General features: G+C 44.4%; 1 protein-coding gene across 5 annotated transcripts in view; it reads right to left on the bottom strand.

The window, feature by feature from the left end:
- LOC146009657 (E1A-binding protein p400-like) overlaps nt 1–23,216 on the bottom strand; it is a 106,827-nt gene that overhangs the window by 63,793 nt on the left and 19,818 nt on the right. For 2 of the 5 annotated variants that reach the window (XM_083150116.1, XM_083150111.1), the window contains exons 16-24: nt 21,827–22,001; nt 15,127–15,263; nt 14,414–14,600; nt 13,069–13,235; nt 12,720–12,877; nt 6,046–6,234; nt 4,683–4,847; nt 3,924–4,076; nt 955–1,034 (exon numbers count right to left, since the gene is read on the bottom strand). In XM_083150116.1, the coding sequence (XP_083006242.1) occupies nt 955–1,034; nt 3,924–4,076; nt 4,683–4,847; nt 6,046–6,234; nt 12,720–12,877; nt 13,069–13,235; nt 14,414–14,600; nt 15,127–15,263; nt 21,827–22,001 (1,411 nt within the window). The remainder of the gene's footprint in view (nt 1–954; nt 1,035–3,923; nt 4,077–4,682; nt 4,848–6,045; nt 6,235–12,719; nt 12,878–13,068; nt 13,236–14,413; nt 14,601–15,126; nt 15,264–21,826; nt 22,002–23,216) is intronic. The other 3 variants (XM_083150125.1, XM_083150119.1, XM_083150114.1) reach the window with 2 other exon arrangements.

A 23,216-nucleotide genomic window follows, 5' to 3' on the forward strand; every position in this document is an offset into this window, starting at 1 on the left:
TAAGGTTTGCAAAACATATCACATATCGGATGCATTTTCAAGTTTCAGCCTCTAAGGGGGGTATTCAATCCCGGGTCACGACTGTCGATCTGGCCCAACAGCCACGACCCTGGCCTGTTTTTGTTTTGTTTGACTACAAATCGCCAGGTGCGATTCAATGTCCCACTTTTTGATCTGCGAAAAGGGGGCGCGTCTGCGTAAACGGCCATCGGGCCCATTCTGACGATCTGCCTCTTCAATGCTGTCGGGAAAGACAACATTGAATAGGCGTTCACCGCTATTTCCTCCGTCGTAAATACCCCCCTTAACCACAGTTTGGCTCTGAAACCTGCATCCAATTTTACACAGCTCAATAAATCTCACCCCAAGCCTTTACAACCATTTCAATAAGTACAATATGGTTAGTGACGAAAAAATATTACAAATGTCAATGTGTATTCTCAACAGCCATATATGTGAAAAAACAAGTTCACAACGGTAGCCGAAGAGCATTTACTTTATCCTCAATTAATGCCAGGAATAGTACAGAGAACAATATCCCTGGAGTAAGGACGAGGAACAGCAGCAATCAAACACTGGGCCTGATGTTCGCGTGAGTGAACTGAATTTCCATGCAATGCCATTAACAGCTTTTGCCGACGGTGAGTCTTATTCACATCACTATTCAAATAAGACGCACAAGCAGACTCAGCCAATTCAAAGGTCGGCTTTTTAAAATACCATTGCTTGTGCGCGCTATTCACATCATTATGCCAAGACACATTTGTATGGAAAAATTTGCATGAAGATAAGATTGGTGCTACCAAGTCTCTAGAACGTGTAGGGAGGCTGGATGTAAGTGGACACATCTGAATTTGTATAGCTGAAATTATTGTGAGTCTGATCACTTTATTTTGATATGCAGAATTCCAGAGACCATAGTAATCTTTATTTCAGTAATATATATATATATACCTGAGCACTTCCCAGGACAGCAGGTGCAGGGCGTGTTGCCGAGTCCACTCCAACTTGTGCATTTTTAGCTGTTGGAAGCGCTATAAACAAACAAACAAAAACAGGCATAAATAAGGCTATTCGTACTTAAAATAAAATGGACCTCTTCCTGTGCGTTTTATATATCAGATTTACTTCCAGTTCTTCAGCTTGTATGTCCTGCTCTGTTCCATAAACATATTTAACTACTGTATTACTAAAACATATATAAGTGCTGACTCGCCCCTCCACTGTTCTGTATGATGTCAGACTTAGTTTGGCTATCTGATCTATCAGCAGCTATACGCACTAGCCAAACACAAAGTTATTTAAAGTAACAGCGAAAGAGTCTGGTGGTGACCTCACCACCACCACTGGGATGCATAGCTGACACTTAGGTGAATTTACTATTCCACAACGACGCATTACATTTAGAGATGGCCACACTACTGCAATAACTAAAATATATGCATGCCCAAAAACAGCAGAATGTTTGGAGACACTTCAGCTCTAACTGAATCAACCCCTTTAACGTTTATGACCCCTTGGACATTTAATAAAGTAGACTGTATTGTTATGACCGTTGCCATTGAAATCCCAATGTCCATTTAAATTTACAGTAGCCCCACAGTTGCTGCATGGCTATCACTGGTATAGAAGATTGTTGGGCATATTGTAAGGAATCTGGAATCTCCCTTTCACTGTTCCCCAGGGAATACAAATGAAATGATACTGTTATCCTCTAGGGGCCTGGTTTGCTAGATCTCACCCTTCAGGAATATGTGGTGCTTACAGAGAAGGGAGTGGAATATGGGGTTTCTATAACTGTGGTAAAATATTTCTTTGCTACAGGAGTCTTCTGGTTATACAATGTTGATTTTGATGCCCAGTACTGCGACAATATGGTTGTAATTCTGTATGTGCAGGTAAAGACTCAAAAATGTACCAACTATTTAACACATTGACAAGGATTACTTTTTCTTAGATGACACTGTTTGTTGTTATATATTGTACAGTAATGTTATTTGTTAAATGGTAATGGTATGTAATTTTCATGCAAAAATCAATAATAAAAATAATGGTACTTGTGTATTATCATGGCGCCCGATTTAATCTAAATCGCATCCGATATCGCATCCGATTTATCGTCCGATTTGATCTGCGATGCGATTTTGCGTCCGATTTGCGGCCATTTCCTGCTGATTTGCATGTTATTCCATCCTTGCACACCCCCAGGTACTATGCGATGGTATGCGATGTGATTTTCGGGAACGCCCCTGATTGTACAATTAAATATCGCATAGCAACGCATGCCAGCAAGTGGCATGCGATGTGATTCGCAATGTTAAATGCACCCCCATTATTAACGCCACCCCCACTATCAACGCCAACTTGTGTGGCGAGCGCAGCGAGCCCGCGAGGGGCGGCGGTACGCGTCCTCCGACCTTTTCATACCCCCACTATCCACATCGGCGTGGAATTGATTTTATATAGTGTGGTGAGCGCAGCAAGCCACCGAGCCCGAAGCGTGGGGTGCGCAGCGAGCCCCGCGGATTACTTTACATGTATTCCGCGTCCGCTCGCCACGCTTCGGGCTCGGTGGCTCGCCACACTATCTAAAATAAACTCCACGCCGACGTGGATAGTGGGGGTATTAAAAAAAGGTCGAAGGACGCGTACCGCCGCCCCTCGCGGGCTCGCTTCGGGTTGGCGTTGATAGTGGGGGTGGCGTTAACAATGGCGGTGCATTTAACATTGTAAGCACCCATCAGGGTGATTGTACAATTACAAATCGAATCACTTCACATGCATCGCATGGCATGAATCACATGCCACTATATTGCATGCGATGCACTACGATGGAAATCGGGGTGTGCAAGGTGTGCAATGATGGAACAGCATGCAAATCGTCCGGAAAAAGTGAAAAATCGGTCGAAAATCGGCCGGAACTCGTGGGGCTTGCCACGCTTCGGGCTCGGTGGCTCGCTGCGCTCGCCACACTATCTAAAGTCAACTCCACGCCGACGTGGATAGTGGGGGTATGAAAAGGTCAGAGGACGCGTACCGCTACGCTCGCCACGCTTTGGGTTGGCGTTGATAGTGGGGGTGGCTTTAACAATGGCGGTGCATTTAACATTGTAAGCACCCATCAGGGTGATTGTACAATTACAAATCGAATCGCTTCACATGCCACTATATTGCATGCGATGCACTACGATGGAAATTGGGGGTGTGCAAGGTGTGCAATGATGGAATAGCATGCAAATCGGCCGGAAAATGTGAAAAATCGGTTGAAAATCGTCCGGAAATCGGCCGCAAAATCGCATCCGATTTTTCCATGCGATTTGCGGCCGATTTCGTGGGCGCCGTGATAATACACAAGTACCAAAATTATTAAATAATAAGGAAATATGGCCGGTAGATGATCCAAACATTGAATTAAAATGTTTTGGTGTACGAGCTAAAATGCTTAATGTTTTAAAAATTTTAAAACTAAAATGACCAAATCATATTTTTGTGTGATTACTTAGGACCTCATACGTCTACTTTACCAGTGTCATCACTGGGATACATCGGAAAACATACAATGGGTCATAAAGAGTTAGAATCTGAGGAGTGCAGCGTTGAGCACTTGTTGGCCATAATTCCACCTGCATGCACAGAGTTGTATGTGACTGCACCTGTTGGTGACTGTCCGAGAGATTAAAGGGTGGATCTGGAGGGATGTAGCTCCTTATAGGGAGCATCATTTTAGTGGGTCAAGACAAGCATTCAATTAAAACAGCTCATCACACCACAAATAAGTAGTTCATTCACAATCATACACATTTTACATTAATAAGAACTTCTTGGGAGATAGCATTACAACTACATTTTGCCAGAAGACTCTATTCCTGAATTAAGAGACACTTACAAGCATATGCCATTCATACCTGCTGCAGTAACCTCACCTGCTGATTGCACAGTATTGGGCTGTGGGGCACCCAGTTGGGATTGGTTTCTCATTACATTAGTAGCTGCACCTTGAGGCATGGCAGGAAGAACAACAGATCCTTGAGGACGCAGGTACTGACCCGGGGCAGAAACAATCTGTAGAACGTTACCTGGGACATGGAACATACAAAAAGAATTCATTATAAGCTACACAACTACAACACTGGAAACTCTATGGAATACTTAAACCAATAGCAGTATTTTCCTCATAAACTTATCATATGAACAATACTGATACATCCAATAGAATTCATTGATAAAGTAGGAAACATGCAATGTCCCGCCGCTATTTCCAATGGGGGAAATAACGGCGGGGCCTATTCAATGCTGTCTTTAGCAACAGCATTGAAGAGGGATCACGGCAGAACGAGCCTGATTTAAAAAGCTGTCGGGCCTGTTCTGTCGATAACGCCCGTGGATTGTCGCGATTCCGGCCGCAGATAGACAATCCACGTTTTCATGGCCACGCCCCATTTTCGCTGATCGGCAGTTGAGACATTGAATCCCGCCTGCCGATCTGCTGACGGTCAGGTCGCAAACGGACAAGGATCACGGCTGTCGGGAGGAATCGACACCCGTGATCATGGATTGCATACCCCCCCATAGTGTGGCCACACAATTTTCCTAAACAAATTAATGTAGTTTTCACACAATTGGATGTGAGTGGTCATCACAATAAGAAAAAGTTATGAGGCCATGGGTTTTTCCCAGGATACCTTGCAGCTGCAGTGGCTGGCCAGCAGTGAGCTGTCGCAACTGACTCTGGGACAGAGTGAATTTGTTTCCTTGGAACTGCAAAGTGACTGGTGTTTCCGGCTGAGCAATACGACCCTGGGATGCACCAGCAGTAGCCAGCTGAGCAATCTTTACTACTTCACCACCTGCAAGAACCAAAAGAAACAGACGTTAAAGGGAGAAGTACAAACTAAAGGAAGCATACCTTAACCAGTACTAATTAATATATCCAATTAGAATGCACATTGCATTTAAAATAAACCGCAACCATTTAACATCAATTATGAGAACAGGAAGTACGGTCCCTGCCTGAACATGGAGGTAAAAAGGTCAGGCCACCGAGCAAGAGACTGGACTCAGACATTTTCAGAACGCTGACATTCCATGGAGTGTTGCCAGTCTGCAAAGCAACACAGGTAAAGCAGAGTGCTGGCCCACAGGCAATGTAGCATGGTATGGCAGATTTAACTAGTAGTGTTATGGGCACAGACCTCCTCTAAAGCCCAGACTGTGAAAAGTCAGATAGTGACACATCTGCTCAGCCCCTTTCAGATGAGTCAAGGTAGGTCTGGCATTGTTATAAGCTACAATAATACAGCCAATGTAAAAATCAGCAAATAGAGGGAAAACATGCCTTCTGAGTTGGGGCTATTTAGGGATGGGGGAAGCCAGCAGAATAAATAGTCCATTTTATTTTAGGTGTTGATTGAACGGAGGGTACCAACATAAATCTATGACAGGCTGTAGTCAAAGGTTTCTGATTAAGAGTTGTTATTGGGTTACCAGGTGTGCTGCAAACAATGCTGTGAGCCAAGATCCCACAGGACAGATAACGGCAGAGCTCACTTCTTGCCCTCAAAGCAGGCCAGCATACTTTCTCTGTAGTTCTATATAATCCAGGCAGAAGCCTCCCTAATGTATTGGTGTTCAAAGACTGTGCCTCTTCCGAAAGTAAAATGATTTCCTTTTTGATCATGACAAGCACATATATGGTGGTGAGAGAGTCCCATTTTTGGAGCAGGTGTATGGATAAATGTATGTGCAGGGCACTAGGAGACATATAGAAGTGCAAAAGGGCCATAGGAGAAAGGAGTCCATATAAATGAGGACATGGCGTATTTAGTTATTAGGAGGGAATTGTAAAACTCATCAGCTGTAACTAAACTAGAATTCCTATGAGCTTCTTAGAAACATGGGTTCAATGCTAGTGAGCAACAAAGGATTACTGGATTCTGTCAGTATAAAATCAGATTTTATATTAAAAACATTACAAAGGAAGGAGGTTTCATGGGCAATACTAAATAATTAGCAATACATTAAGGAAAAAAAAAAAAAAAAACTTACTTGGAAGCCTGGCCTGAGAACTGAGCACCAGCCTCGGAGACATAACATTCTGTTGAACTGCATGCTGGGAACTCTGAGAATGAGCCTGATTCAGTTGTCTTACTGAAGTGGTTGTTGCAAAGGCTGTTGGTGCATGTGGCCTAGGACCTCCCACTGAGATATGAGAAGTTTGACCTTGGGAGATAGGTACTGAGAGGGACATTACTAATTAGATGCAGAAGACTATCCAAATTATATTACAATTACATCAATAGATGGTACCCTAAATAGCAGGTACCCCAAATATAGATTGAAGCCTTCCTTATTGCACTTGATGAAACATATGCAGGGCATAAGGAGTAAACTTAGGGGAGTTGTGCCAGCCAGCTACCCCTTTCCCTAGCAACACATTTAATTCCAGTTTGATCACACTCACAATGGTCTATTTATACAAAACCCACATCTTCCTATTATTACAAGCTATTTACCCCTTTTATTTATTTATAGGGGGGGGGCGCCAGAAAATTATAGGAAAAAATGCCTTGTACTGTTCCAATTTGTTTCATGAGGTTTCTTATTTTTCTCCAGAAACAAAATATCCTTTTATTTTTTTAATATGCATATTCCATGTTTGGATATATATCTGTGCAGACATAAAAATGACCTCAAGGTTTAGAAGAATTCGTTTACCTAGAAAGTTAGTTTTGTGAAGTGAATTTGATTTTAGGTTATGCCTATATGCCAGGATAAGCTTCACAGGCAACATGGATCTTTGTACTGCATGATGTCCACTAATGTGGACATAAGATTTTACATGAACTGTGAAAATTGTTATATTTTAGCAAAATAGTAACCATATTCTGCCATAAATGTTACTTTCTTTGAATTAATTTATTTTAAAGTGCAGTCTGAGTATTCAGATATTACATAAATCCCTGAAGTGGTCAATGCTGGTGAACTTTTTACAGACATTTTATTTTGACCTTATATTTGTAGGAAAAAAAACTGCCATTTTGGTATAAGCCCTAAATGGACACAATGACATAGTGACGTCGTAAAACTGTTTTTTTTATTTATTTATATTTTAATCACAAAATTTTATTGGAAATAAATTTCCATTGACACTAATAGATGCACGACAAAGATACAAGACATACAGACAGCGGCTTAAATAAGCCTTCTCTGGATATCCATGGCTTATTGTTCTCAGCTGCAATACAATACACAGAACAATACAGTACGGGATTAGCACAGGATTAAATCTGACAGCTCTGGTTCACTCAATCCTATTAAAGAGCTAGATGAGGATGACTCCATCTGTAGGTGATATTAGTCAAAAAGCCGACTAATTGAGGAAATAAATCAGTCTTCAAAAATAATCTTGTACATTGTAATTTTGGCAACAGAGAGATTCAATTCAAGTTAAGAGCATGTTCCTTAAGTATGGGATAAGAACAAGTAACATTTGCAAAATACTCGAACAGAAACATATAAAGGAAAAAGAGAGGTCAGTGAAGACGGAACGGTAGAAAGTGGCAAATTGATGTTCGCAGTAGCAGATTACGTACATAAGGGTTCGGCAAAGGGTCATAAACTACCTAAATCCAGGGAGTGCAACATTATAATGGGCATACCAAGGGAGCCATATACAATGGAAGTTTTTGACTGTTTTTGGAGACTTGAGATGTATTCCATTCTGGCTACGAACCCAGAGGGAGGAACTTCCAGTTGAGGGCTTTCTGGTATTTTGCAGCAATGTGGAGAAATAGTTTAATAACTTCCTTGGGAATGTATTCTATGGGAGCACAAAGCCGAAGATTGGCAGGTATAGGTGGAAGTGGGAGGTGGACAATGCAGGAAAGGCAAGAGCGCACCATTGTCCAATAGGACACAATTACTGGGCATGTCCACCAAGTGTGATAGAATGTGCATGTACTCCCCAATTTTTCCGGCACAGTTTGGAGGAGTTGGGATACATACGACAAAGACAATCTGGGACAAGATACTATCGAGTGTATATTTTATAAGGATTTTAACGTATAGCCACACTGATGAAGCATTTGGAAATAACCAAGCGAATAGAGTCCCATTCCACTCCTTTAAAATGTAGTCCTGTTCATGGCGTTCTAAAGTGGGAGGTTCCTATATCAGAATAGAGTTATATAGTTGGGAGATAACTCTTTTAGCATTTGGCCAGTACATGCAGAACCTCTATCAGAGAGGGGTTTTGAGGCACTTTTAGCTCACATAGAGAGGAGATAAAGTGGCGTATATGAAGATACGGATAGTATAGGAGTTAGGAACAGCAAATTTCTTCTGTAGTTCTATGAAGTAGTTTGGGCTCAAAGTTTCCTGTAATATGGTGGATTCTAGTAATGCCCAACGAAAAACAAGGGGAGGCCATTACAGGAGAGAGGCCGGGTTGAAATACAGGGTTGTTCCATATAGGAGTAAGAGGGTATAGTTTAAAAAAAAAAAAGGATGAGTTCTTTTGTTGAGCAGTTCCCAGAGGTGGAGAGTGAGATCTACAGTAGCTAAGGGGTGAGTTTGCGTAAGTTTGGTAGAGAGATCAATGGATTGGTCAGTGTTAGCAGAACATCATCATCGAAAAAAGGGATAGTGTATTTGGACTGTTTGATGGAAACACCCGTAATATCAGGATTTGTACATAAATGTTAAGCTAGGGGCTCGATTAACATGAAAATAAGGGGCGACAGGGGGCATCCCTGACTAGTGCCGTTGGTGATCTGGAAGGGGTCAGATAAGTGGCCACCTGCTTGAACTGCAGTGGATGGATTGTAATAATGTGCTTCTACGGCTTGAAGACATTTCCCTGAAAGCCAAATCTTTGGAGTGTTTGGCACGTAAACATCCAGGAAACCCGATCAAAGACTTTCTCCGTGTCCAGGGCAGTATAAATACAGTGGATTGGGTTTTATTGGTCTTGTTTTTTTCAATAGGAGAGGACTTAAAAAACAGGTGTTTACTGTGTTGACCTCTGTATAGGAAAGGGTTAAATTGTTAGATTCTCGTGATAAAGGCAAGAATATTCTAAAGGATAAAAACATGAACAGCTGTTATACAAAAAAGGTGGGCTCTGCAATAAAATTAGTAGCAACACTTAAATCACATCGTATTTGTGATTATGTTCACTTGCAAACATTTCTTCAGATAGATGGAAATGGAAAATATGAAAAACAAAATGATCCATCTGCAGGCACTGATAACCAAAGGGGTGCTGGGAGGCAGCTGGCAACTTTAATTTAAAACACGTCTTCAACCTGTGGCCATCCAGATGTTGTAGAACTACATGTCCCAGCATGCCCTGACAGTTTTGGCATGCTCTCATAGGAAAAAATGGGGCAATGCATGTTGGAACATGTAGTTTCACAACATCTGGAGGGCCACAGGTTGAAGACCCATGATCTAAAACCTAAGCCAGGGGTAGCCAACTCCAGTCCACGAAACCTACCAACAGTTCAAGTGTTCCTGCTCACCTCACAGGTACACAGGTGCACTCATTACTGACTGACACATTTTAAAAGATCCACAGGTGGAGCTAAATACATCATTTGTGATTCTGTGAGGAGACCTGGAAAACGTTAACTGTTGGTAGCTCTCGAGGACAGGAGTTGGCTACCCCTGGCTTAGGTTGTAGATAAAGTTGCCAGCTGCCTCCCAGCACCCCTGTGGTTATCAGTGCCCTGGACCACAAGTCACCTTCCAAGTGATGCAACTAAAGTCCATTAAGTCAAGAGGCTTACATGGTTGCTTTTGGTCAGAAAATCTAATTATTTTATTTTATTTATTAACAGTTTCTTATATAGCGCACACATATAACGCAGCACTTTACAAAGAATATATGTACATTCACATAGGTCCCTGCTCCAGTGGAGCTTACAATCTATATTCCCTACCACATGTACATGCGCACACAGACATTCTAGGGTTAATTTTGTTGGTAACCAATTAACCTTCCAGTATATTTTTGGATTGATGAAGGTTCCATGGCACACATGGCGGTAAGTCATGCAACACACCTTTATAGAATGATTGAACTTAAGTAATGGCAGTCAATTTTCTTTGAAAAACAAAAAGGAGAGCACTGAAACCTGCACTCATATCTTACTTTGTGCTGTGGTCTTTTTTGTTAGACACTGATTTCATAGCCTTGACCATTAGGATGCATGGTCAGAAATACTCTTCCAACATCCATGGTATCAAAACAGACTGAGCTAACCCTGGATGTAAGGGACCTGAACTTCCAAGATCTGCCAGAGGATCCGTTGAAAGAAGAAAATACCAGCGATGAGTACGAAGGAGCAATATAGCATGGCACTGGCAAGTCTATTTAAATACCATGGTACCATGGACTGTTCATCATACACACTGGTGAAAGAAAAACAGATGCACCAAAACATTGCAAAAATTCAATATAGTTCAAAATGTCTACTCTCTGTAATATATATTCCATGGAATACATCGGGGGACACCAAAAGTGTTTACTGAAAGTTCAGCACTGTCTAGCCCATGCCCATACTCCATCAATATTTGTTTAACCAAGAACAGAAAACAACCAGAATATGGAGAGATCACAGTGTCACCTATACACATAAGCCAAAATGAAAGGCATTCTCCAAAGTTACAGGTCCCGGAGGGCTCGGTGGAAGACTCAAATGAAAGCAGAGGCTCAAATGGAGCACAGGGAAGTGAGGAACGACTGACCTCCGCCTGATTATCTACTCAGTATATAGGATCTTCAATGGCCTGAGCCATGGACATGACTCAATCTACAATCATTGGCTCATTGGAGTCTAAAAGTGTACAGGAATGTGCAGAAGAGCATAAGCAGCTACAGATAGCACGAAAAAAGCCATTAAACCAGCAGGAAAGGAAAAAAACAAGGTCCCAATGGATTTTCCTCAAAAGGAGAACAACAGCTCAACAGTCTTGCCCCCATACATTGCACTAGAAAGCTAGGGTGAGAGACGAGAGAGACAGAGACAGGGAGAGAGCGCGACCATGCTGCACTGAATGTCTGGATACAGTTTCTAGCAGCCATTCGAAGGTGTCCAGTCCCCAAACCTGCAGAGACCAGGACACCAGGAGGAGTTTAATGAAGCATCCCAGATTAACAATGCCCCTTGCCATCGTCATAACTGGTGCTTCATTTACATGATGGGAAGAGTATTCCAGAATCATCTTCAGTGAAGGTACAGATTTAACTAAACATCGATTTCAAACCATTGTTGCTTCACTAAAGAACTAACTGACCTATGTCTAATGAAACAGAAACACATGCAATCAATTGATGAAGATTCAGTAAAAGTAGTGGATGAATCCTTTCACCTGCAACCTGGGGATCTGTAGTGACCTGCAAGAAAACTACAATAGAAGGAGCTAGAGATTCAGTTCAAGTTGGTTCAACCAGTCCAGTGGCAAACTGTGTGTGTGGTTACACCCCGTAAATGGCCTAAGGCATCCACACTAGTCTGTCCAATGAGCAACCTAGCATGATATTTTACACAATCGTTGTTACAGATAAAGCTTTGTCTGCGATAGAACTGGAATAGAACTACTTTATTTCTTCAATGGGAGCTGCCAGACACTGTTTATATAGAGGCATAAATATGCAAGTTGGCAGTCACGATCCTCAAGAATGGGCCTCTAGTGATCCTACAGCGACTAGTAAGAGGCGACCTTTGTTAATTCTTCATCAAAATGGCCCTGTGCCTGAAGAATACTCCATAGCTCTGAATGTCTAGCACAACCCAGTAACCTAGTGGGATCGGACAACGTTCAGATCATTTTTTTTTTTTTTTAAATACTAGTGTTGCATAGACTTTAAATCTGAACCTTTTGGCAGCTTGTAGGATGTGACGTTTAGCATCCAGATTTATTGCTGCAGCCAGTCTCTGTGTTTTCCTCACTTTCTTATAACATAGTAGCACCTGCCACCTCCACATGTGTGCTCATTACTTAGCAGATTTCACTAAACAGACATTGTAATAAATAAATATGTCACTTGCTATGTTAGCAATCTGCTGGACAGCTGAGAATGAAAATGTTACACCAGATTGTTAAAACAGCAGATCGTATCATTGGATGTGAATTACCCTCTACTACAGAGCTTTATATTAAAAGACGTACATTATAAAGTTTGTCAGCATCCATATAAATAGTGCATTTTTCTTTTTACACTTGAAAAGGCATTTCCGGTGTATCAGATCCAGATCACCACACTTTGGGAAGAGCTTTTCATCAATTATGGTTAGAATGATCCTAAATGGTGATGGTTCGCTAATAAGTTATTACTGTGTATGTGGATGACCAGTTTTTTCTTCCACCATGACAAAGTATTTATCGGACTGTTCTGGAATATTAATGTGCACAAAATAGAATATGAACATTCCAACAGGAGCCTGCTTCTGGTACTCATCCTCTCTTACTAACAGAAGACCGATTTTAGTTTCTTGGCAATGAAGGAGCATATGCCATCAGTACCAGAATCATATCTGCCTGCATCAGCGACTAATTTAAATAGGACCATAAGCCATTAATGGAAGGACACTATTTATACCGATGGCTATTCTATTAATGTTACATAGTTTTTAAAATGCAACACAAACTAACTGTATGCCAAGATCAATACTAGATTGACATTACAAGTATATTTATTAAGAAAACCAAATTACCTTTAGTAGCCTGAGGCACGGTAGTTGTGGTCACTGGGGACCTTTTGACTGGAGTGACTGTGGCTGTAGTAGTCGTTACTACACGTGTTACTGGTGCATTTGGGAAAGCAACTAACCGCCCTTCGGGTTTCTGCCCATAGAGGACTGGCTCAAACAACCTACAAGATAAAGTGGAAGAAATAAATATATATATATATATATATATATATATATATATATATATATATATATATATATATACACACATACATACATACACACACACACACACACACACACACACACACAGTTGGCATATAAATAGAACAAAGATGACCAAGTGCAATTTGGCACTATCAAACCCTATTACCTGCTGGGTTTAATTTTAACTTTGTTGGGTCGAGGTCCCGGATCAGGGCTGTTGTATAGCTCTTGAATCAGTTTTCGAGTTACTTTCTGTTTAGGAAGTAATTGAGCTTCATAACGTGTCATTTTATTCTCCATTCCAATTAAATCAAAGAGGGACAAGTCTACGTTCTAAACGTAAAAGACAAAAAACAAAAGCAAAATGTGAACATAACTTGGTATTGAATATTACAGCAGGATAATGCAATACTCAGGCAGCAGTTTTGGGTATTCCTGGTTCCTGCTGCTTATGAACAATAAAAAAAACAGTACAGTAAAAACATTCAATGTCTAAAGTAAGCAGCAGTCATGAGAAACTAGCTACCATCTCCAGGAAAGAGGTGCTGCAGCAGCTAAACCCCACCCAAAAAACAGCAGATCTGAGTGTCAATGAGACTGGTGGTGGGAGACCCTATAAAACTTTAATGTAGCACAATGGTGTACAATTAACACTTAAAGGGGGTATTTATTGGATGTGTTAATATATTTCAGGCAGTCGGAAATGTCGTCACTTTTCGAATAGGTTGAATTTCATTCAAGTTATTCAATCTATCCGACTGTCGCAAATTTGGCAAATCCACCTTTTTTTTTTGGTCAAAAATGTACGTTTATGACAATGTAGATTTGACTTTTAACAGTCCGACCTGCATGGGCAAAAATGCATCTGAAAACGGCCGCATTGAATAGATATGTGCCAATATTTTCGACTGTTGGAATATCCCTTTAGGGAGTATGGAAATATACCAATAGTAGAACGGATCGGTAATAGAAGGTTATGGACAGTGAAAAGCCCCAAAAGACAAATCTGTAAGCCTCAATGTTCTTGTTGTAAAATACCTATATTACGAAATAAAGGGGTCGTAATTTCTCTCTCTCTAAAGGTGTGTGCATACGGGGGCGATATTGCCAGTGATTTGGAGTGCTGCTGGCGATAAAATGGCCAGCTGTGCGCTCCCGTGTGTACTCCCTATAAGGGAGAAATCTAATTAGCCATGGACAGCTCCCAGAGCGAGTAAGTGTGGCACGGAACTGCGCAGAATATTTTTACAGCCCCACAGGACACATGGCAAATGTGTGCAAGTCCGGTAGTAAAAGGGACTGCTGGGGGAACCACTGCTGGCATATATACACCCATCTCAACATCACACAAACTGTTTGCAGCTAATAGGATTCACCCTAAATCTTATAGAAACAAAAAGAAACTGGATATTGCTGCCCCTCACAAAAGCCAGAAAACATAGAACCCGATAAAACATTATTCAAAAGATGTAGAGGACAAGGTTCCAGGAAAGCACACTAAGTTCTCTCACCTTCCATGGATCATACTCTATAGCTCGAAGCACTAATGATGCACTCTCATAATGTAGAGTGTCACACGCATAGGAGGAAAAGCCAGAACGTGGATCAACCAAATCAGGATGATTACAAATCCTCTGTAGCTGCGTCAAGACATGGAGAACGCTTACAAAATGTCCGCCCTTTAAGGAATCCTGTGTCCTATTCAAGAATAAATGAATGTTACACTACAATTAACAAAAAAAAAAAAATATTAACTTAAAAAAAAAAAAAAAAGGGAGGTTACAACTACAAAATAATCTCTACAAAAATATAATTTTATTTACTGAAAGATATGTATATAGAACAGCACCTTACATAGAACATTACATTCATAGCAGTTCACCCTTGCAGTTTACAACCTATATTCCGTAAACGCAGAAACATAGATCTTGTCCTCAATAGAAAATAGCCTGCTGGTATGTTGTCTGAGTGTGGGAGAAAACAGATGTACGCAGAGGAAATCCTAGGTAACCTAAAAACTCCAGAGATCAGCCATGATTGGGAAGGGAGTTCAAAAACTCAGTGCTGTGAGGCAGTAATGCTAACCAATACACCAAGCATGCTGCCCCCAAATCATGTTTCTTTCATTTACGAGAAAATCTTCTATAAAACTAATTTGAAGATGAATGTCTAGATTATGAACCTACATAGAATAATGCATCATGTTCAGTACCCCAACTCTTACCCAGGTTGCATCATAACATCCTCGTACAGGACCTTCTGTCGATTAGAGAGCTGGCACTTCAGAACATGCTCAGATTTCTTGGTTAACTGTCTCTCCACATCTCTCTTGGTCCGGCGTAATATAAAGGGCTGGGTGGACTGTAAAAGGAACAAATAAGTTCTTGTTTTAACAAGGGAACCCCACAACAAAAAAAAGAGGATTTTGGTACTCACCGGTAAATCCATTTCTCTGAGATCAGCAGGGGCCACTGGGATCACATCGGGTATTAGAGATGGGAATGCTGGGAGCAAGGCACAACTGACTTTAATTAGGGAAGACTAGCTCCTCCCCTCTAAGACCCATCAGCCCCCAGTGAGGAAATTTGCCCACTAGAGGAGAAGGTAACAGATAACAACACAACACAAATAAACACCCTCACAGTCCGAAACAGAACCAGACCCAGACAGCAACCATAACAGGCAGGCTCCACAAGCTGGGCGGGTGTCCAGTGGCCCCTGCTGATCTCAGAGAAATGGATTTACCGGTGAGTACCAAAATCCTCTTTTCTCTGACATGCAGCAGGGGCCACTGGGATCACATCGGGGAGGTTCCAAAGACCAGGCCCCGGGAGGGAGAGCGCTGGGGATCCTGCAACACCAAACGACCAAACGCTGTCGCTGAAGCTGCAAAAGTGTCAAACTGATAAAACCGAACAAAAGTGTTCATAGACGACCAAGTGGCTGCTCTGCACAGTTGCGAAGCAGAAGCCCCTCGCCTAGCCGCCCACGACGTACTCACCGATCTGGTGGAATGAGCAGTCAAAGACGAAGGCGGAATTCTTCCCGCATGAAGGTACGCACTGCGGATGGTCAACTTAATCCACCTTGCAATTGTCTGCTTTGACGCAGGCCAACCTCTGCGGAAAGCGTCATACAAAACGAACAGACAATCCGATTTTCGCAAACCACGTGTTCTAGCCACGTAAATTCTTAAGGCTCGGACCACGTCCAATGACACCTGCTCGGGCGACTCCCCCTTAAAGGCTGGAACCACAATAGGCTGGTTCACATGATAGGAAGAAACCACCTTAGGAAGGAATGCCGAGTGTGTCCGTAACTCCGCCCTGTCCTCATGAAAAATGAGGTACGGAGGTTTACACGATAAGGCACTGAGCTCCGACACTCTGCGAGCCGAAGCCAGAGCCAAGAGCAGAACTGTTTTCCAACATAAAAACTTCAAGTCCACCTTATCGAGTGGCTCAAAGGTATCCGACTGAAGAAAGGACAAAACTAGGTCCAAATCCCAAGGAGGGGTTGGCGGAACAAAAAGGCGGCTGGACCCGAAGAACCCCCTGAAAAAAAGTTTGAACCTCCGGGAGAAGAGCCAACCGTTTCTGGAACAGGATCGACAAAGCCGAAACCTGGACCTTAAGGGAACCCAGCCGCAACCCCGCATCCAAGCCTCTCTGAAGAAACAACAACAAACGGGATAACCTGAAATCTCGAAAGGACCAACCCTTTGACTCACACCACGATGCATAGGAGCGCCAAATGCGGTGATAATGAGCCGCCGAAGAAGGCTTTCGCGCTCTCAACATCGTAGGTATCACTGACCTCGGCACCCCCCTTGCCCGGAGGACCGCGGTCTCAACAGCCACGCCGTCAAATGTAGCTGAGACAGATTCTGATGAAAGAATGGACCCTGCTGTAGCAGGTCGTGCCTGAGTGGCAGACGGACCGGCTCGTCTGCTAGCATCATCTCATCTGTATGTCTGAAAACCAAGTCCTGCGAGGCCAACAGGGAGCGATGAGAATCGCCTGCACTGGTTCCCTCTTCAGCCTCTTGAGAACCCGACCCAAGAGTGGAAGAGGAGGAAACAGATACACGAAACTGAACTCCCACGGTGCTGACAGGGCATCGACCGCTATTGCGCCTGGATCCCTTGTGCGCGCCACGTATTTCCGAAGTTGATGATTCTTCCTGGAGGCCATCAGATCTACTTCGGGAGTGCCCCACCGAGTGGTGAGATCCCTGAACACCTCGGGGTGAAGCACCCACTCCCCTGGATGCAGATCCTCCCGGCTGAGGAAGTCGGCCTCTAGATTTTCTATTCCTGGAAGGAACACGGCCGTGAGAATTACCTCCATTCGAACTGCCCATTGGAGAATTCTTGTAACCTCTTCCATTGCCAGCCGGCTCCGAGTTCCGCCCTGTCTGTTTACATAGGCGACCGCAGTCGCGTTGTCCGATCGAATCTTTATCGGACAACCCCGAAGATGCTCCTGAGCCAGAAATAGGGCGTTGTAAATCGCTCTGAGTTCTAACACATTGATGGGCAAGAGTTGTTCCTGAGGATTCCATCTGCCCTGTAGACGAAGCTCTAGAACCACCGCTCCCCATCCGCGAAGACTGGCGTCTGTCGTCAACACGATCCAGTTGTCTATCGCAAACCGACGTCCCTGGCAAAGGTGATCCCTCTGGAGCCACCAGAGTAACGACATCCGCGCATGGGGCGACAACCGAATCAGTCTGCGTAACAGCAGATGAGACCCCGCTCCTTTCCTGAGCAGATCCAGCTGAAACCGCCGTGAATGGAATCGACCCCACGTCAGAGCCGGAAATGCCGCCACCATCTTCCCCAAGAGCTGTACACAAAGATGAAGACTGACCCTCTGAGGAAGTAGGACCTTCAGCGTTAAGAGTTGTAGAGCCTGGATCTTGTCCTCTGGTAAGAAAACCCTCTGCACTTCCGTATCCAGCCAAAGGCCTAAAAATAGAATCCTTTGGGTGGGAACCAGAGACGACTTCCTGAAGTTCATGACCCATCCTAGACTGGTGAGCGTCTGGATCGTCCACTTGGCGTGTGATTCCAGCAACGTTGTCGACGGGGCCTTGATGAGGAGATCGTCCAAATATGGAATTATCGTCACTCCGCGGCTCCTGAGAGATGCAATGGCCACCGACAAAGTCTTGGTAAAGACTCTGGGAGCTGACGAAAGACCAAATGGGAGAGCTCTGAATTGGAAATGGTCCCGACCGATGGCGAATCGCAGAAAGGCCTGGTGAGACTTCCAAATGGGGATATGCAAATAGGCATCCTTGATATCCAAGGATACCATGTATTCCCCTGGTTCCATGGAAGCAATTACCGAATGAATTGACTCCATCTTGAATGGTTGGTAGGACACTAGCAGATTGAGGGACTTGAGGTTCAATATGGGCCGCACTGACCCATCCGGCTTGGGAACGACAAATAGGTTGGAATAAAAACATGTGTTCCTTTCCGAGAACGGGACCGGAATGATCACCTGCGATTCCAGCAAGGTCTGGATTGCTAGAAGAAGACCCGACCTCTTGTCCACAGACACCGGGAGCGCAGTGGTGAAAAAACGCCTGGGGGGAGGCGCATCGAACTGGATTCGATATCCCTCTGATACAAGTCTCCGAACCCAAGGATCCTCCGAGAGGGAGAACCATTGGGTTCTGAAACTCAAAAGGCGAGCCCCCACTGGGGAGTCGCCTAAGGAAGCTGGCAAACCGTCATGCCACTGGCTTCTGAGCCGGCTTGGGCTCCTGGGCTCTGGGAGCGGCCTGAGGACGGGCTCTGCCTCTGGACCCTCTGGAAGGTTGAAAACCTCTTCCTCTGCCACGAAAGGAACGTTGTGGCCGAAAGGACTGAAACGCCGGACCTGTAAATTGTCGCCTAGGTGGAGGTGCTGATGAAGGCAGGAAAGTCGACTTCCCACCAGTGGCCTGAGAAATCCACCTATCTAATTCAGGCCCGAAAAGCATATCTCCGGTGAAAGGGAGGCCCTCCATGGCCTTCTTAGATTCTGCATCCGCCTGCCAAGAACGCAGCCATAAGGCTCGTCTAGCTGAAACGGCATTTGCGGAGATACGTGCAGATACTAAGGAAATGTCCTTGGCTGCGTCACCTAAAAACGAGGCAGATTCCTTAATGTGCTCCGCCAAATGGCGGAGCTCCTCCAACGGAACCTTAGAGTCCAGCCCTTCAATAATCTTCTCTGCCCACCTGACGTTGGCCTTGTTCACCCATGCCGACACAATTGCTGGTCTAAGCTGGGCTCCCGCAGCCGTATAAATGGTCTTAAGCATCGCCTCCATCTTCCGATCGGACGGATCCTTCAAGGAAGAAGCCCCTGGAACAGGCAAAGTAGTCTTTTTGGACAACCTAGACACTGATGTGTCCACCGGCGGAGGCGTTTCCCATTTGCTGAGGGCCGCCTGATCAAACGGATACAGCGACGGAAACCGTCTAGGAATTTGAAACCGTTTATCCGGATGTTGCCATGCTGCCAAAAGCTGCTCCTGGTTAGGGAAAGGGAACACCACCGCAGCCTTCTGAGAGATGCCAAAAAGATCCAGCTCCTGAGGTTCAGGAAGGGGATCCTCCGGCAAATGAAGGACCTCCTTAACGGCCAAAATAAGAGCCTCAATCCCTCCTGGAGTAGGCTCCGCCTCGGGAAGGGCATCCTGTACCTCCTCCCACTCCCCCGCAACCATTTCTTCAAATGGTTCGGGTTCTTCTTCTGAATCATCCCCCTGCAAAAGAAGTTGAAAAGGTCGCTTCTGACCTGAGGATGTCGGTCCTTGGGGCCTATTCATGGACCCAGCCAACGCGTCAACCGACCTGGCTAGTGTTGAGACCCAAGCGGGCTCCGCCCTGCGGGACTCTGCCAACTCAGCCGACAACTTAGACATAGTACCCACAAGGACCGAAGCCCACTGTGGGGTAGGGGCATCAACTACAGAGGATGTAGAATTAGCATCAGCGCAGGCCTGACAAACAGAAGAATTACCCTCTGCAGAATACTGCGTGAATCTTGCTGCGCAATTAGAGCAAGTATAGGCTTTCTGGGAAGCCTTGGACCTGCCCGTCATGGTACTGAATGGGTCCAATGCAGCAGCCCACAGACAACTTCACACACACGCACACACACACACACACACACCACCACAGAGCACCAGGACAAAACCTCTGGGGGCCGCGAGTCCTAGAGGAGAATAAGCTCTGATAAATGTGAAAACAACCCTTCTCTGTGCCTGCTGCAGCAAGGCTTAGAAGAACTGGACGCAGTAACCTATAAAGGAACAGCGCGTCATTAACATTATGTGTGTGCGCACCAGAATGAATGCTCTTTAACAGAGCATAGCCCACTGCACTAAGCAGGGCTCGTTGTCTTTAAACACCGGGCCGCGCCATGCCCGCCTCAATATACAAACACCCTGCTCCCCCCTCCCAGAACTTGCCTTCACTGCAAGCTAGCGCCGAACCCCCGCAGCGCCGCCAACGCTAGCCGGACCGTGACCCCGCCGGCGTCCCGCTGACTGCTGCAGCAACGCCGGAATCTCTGTCAGCGTGTCAAACCCGGCTTCAATGGCGGCGCCTATGCGAGTGCGCCGCGCTACAGCGCGACAGAGCTGGGAAAGCAGGGGAAGGCAGAAGGGAGAATTACTCACCCTGAGGCAAACCTTCGTGGCTGGCGAACCCTTTGCAAGGGACGGCAGGAGCACGGAAACACCGGGCAGGCGCCTTCTGGAGGTCCTGACCGGGAACCTGGAAACCAGGGGCGCTGGATACCCGGACCCACACTTTACAGGAAGCTGGGAAGGGATCCTTGTTCAAGAAATCTCTTTTTCCTTTTAAATGCAAAAATGCAAGAGCAGTGAAAACTGTGACCTTGCTCCCTTGGCACAATTTTCTCACTGGGGGCTGATGGGTCTTAGAGGGGAGGAGCTAGTCTTCCCTAATTAAAGTCAGTTGTGCCTTGCTCCCAGCATTCCCATCTCTAATACCCGATGTGATCCCAGTGGCCCCTGCTGCATGTCAGAGAAATAACCACAAAGAATGAAATGGCTGTATCAAAATGTAAAGGCTTTCCCACGTGGTCTATAAATACCCTGCAACCTTCACTAAATGCTGGTGATCACATCCCTGGGCAAAATAGATCATGAAAGAAAAAAAAAAGTAGGTACTATCACGGCGCCGGGCTACGCTACGTTTTCAGCGTAGGCTACGCTACGCTACGTTTTCAGCGTAGGCTAAGCTACGTTGTCAGAGTAGCCCAACGGCTGCCTAGCGCAGTTAGTGCAGTGACTCCGCGGCAGCCCTGCGTAGTGTCCCCGTCAGGCAGCTAGTCACCGTAATGTCCCCCGCAAGCCTAGTGATCGGGCCTAACACAGCGCCTATATTCCGGCGCCGGCGGAGAGGGAATCATGCGGGCACCGGTGGAGAGGAGCTCCATCTATTGGACGCAGGAGCGTCTCAGACCTTGCCGACAGGGTTAGGTAGCGCATGCGTCTCCTGCACAAAAGGTGGGGTGCGGCCACAAGTGCGTCTTATGCACAATAAAGGAGGCATTTTCCAGTGCTCCATGTTACATACTGGCAAATGCCTCCATTTGAAACCCTCACTATCCACATTAGCCCAGAGCGTCGTCATAACACGACAATGACCATCGGTTATAAAGCGCAATATCAGGCCATTTTTATTGATCTAAAACAGATTGCATCTATTTGGATTGCCCCATTAACATAAAATACTTTGCATGAATAACTGCACCATCAAATCGCTAGTGTGAATAAAGCTAAAAATAGTCATCACTTCCTGTATCTTGTACATCTAATTTGAACAATTAGTCTGTTATCAATTTATTCCTGTATCTCAAGTTTCCTGTAGTTAATCCACTTTTATAATTACCCGATGCAATCTTATGGAAATGGTGTGTCTGTATTCTTGGTCTTGGTCACTTCCATCCTTCACTGGGAAGTCCAAGTATGATCTGGACAAGCCTGGAATGAGGAAATGCACCATGGTCCACAGGTCCTTCCAAGTGTGTGGTAACGGAGTGTCCCTGAGAAGCAGCCTACGCTGGCTGGGAGAGAAAAATATTGTCTGCAATTATTCTGTATTCCAAGTACTCTACATTCGTTACAATATAGTGCACTTACAGAATGTAGTGATGCACACTATGAAGATGGGGATGTTACTCTGTAAAACCTTAATAGTTCCTAAAGCACTTTTTCCCAACCTCAGTTCTCCAGGCAAACTAACATCCCACGATTCAGTGATATCCATGTTTGCGCACAAATGGTTATATTACAGCAAAATAACTTCGGTGCTAATTAAATCAACTGTGCTCAAGTATGACTAATCTTAAAAACCTTGACTGTTCGTGTACCTTGAGGACTGTAGTTCGGAACCCCTGCTGTAAAAGCTGAAAGTATTAAACGGACCAATAGTAGACTTTTAGCCCACACACGGTACAATTTCTGGGTGCGATGAGATGCGTGCTCCCTTCAAACATCTCATCGCACAGCTCAAAAAGTATCTGCTCCACATACTTTTTGTACTAGATCTCATCTCATTGCATTGCAAAACCTATGCAATGTGATACGATCTAGTCCAAATTGTATACAATAATTGTACCGTGTATCGGCAGCTTAAGAGATAAACAGGTCATCAATGTTTCATTATAAAAGGGGCCAAATATCCCTTCAGCAATGAAAAGTCATAATAATAATAATAGAAGATTGATGATGGAGTTACAGCAATGGGACTGCGTTTAGAGTGGGCTCGCTACTGAGAAATTACAGTCAATCAAAAAGAGCAATTCTGAGACAACAAATAGTTTATTATACTACATTGTAAATCTTAGATCACAAAGAAAATTCATTACACATACAACCAGTGGAAAAACTGGGATTTACATTTTTCCCACTGTTAGCCCAAGGTTATGGAGTGTTGGCCTTAGTTGCAGTTGTTCTGTGCAACTGTGGAGCATACTGGGATAGTGTTCCTGTGAGTGGCAAATGGGATTAGTGAGTTATGTCTGATTGGTAACTCTAAAGGTGCCCACACACTAGAAAGATCTGCGATCTTAAGATGTGCGCATAAATGACCAAAGATTTTTCTTAAGATCCTGTGTGCGTTCCTATGAATGTTTTGTTAAATCTTCTGATCTTTCATGCAGCACGTAAGATCAGAAGATTTAGCCAAAGATCCACAAGAGCGCACATAAGACTGATATCGGCCGATTTATCAGAGATCGGACATCAGCAAAAAAATCGTTCTAGTGTGTGGGCACCTT

This window comes from Crinia signifera, chromosome 1, assembly GCF_055691185.1.
Source record: "Crinia signifera chromosome 1, ASM5569118v1, whole genome shotgun sequence".
Taxonomy (NCBI): Eukaryota; Metazoa; Chordata; class Amphibia; order Anura; family Myobatrachidae; genus Crinia; species Crinia signifera.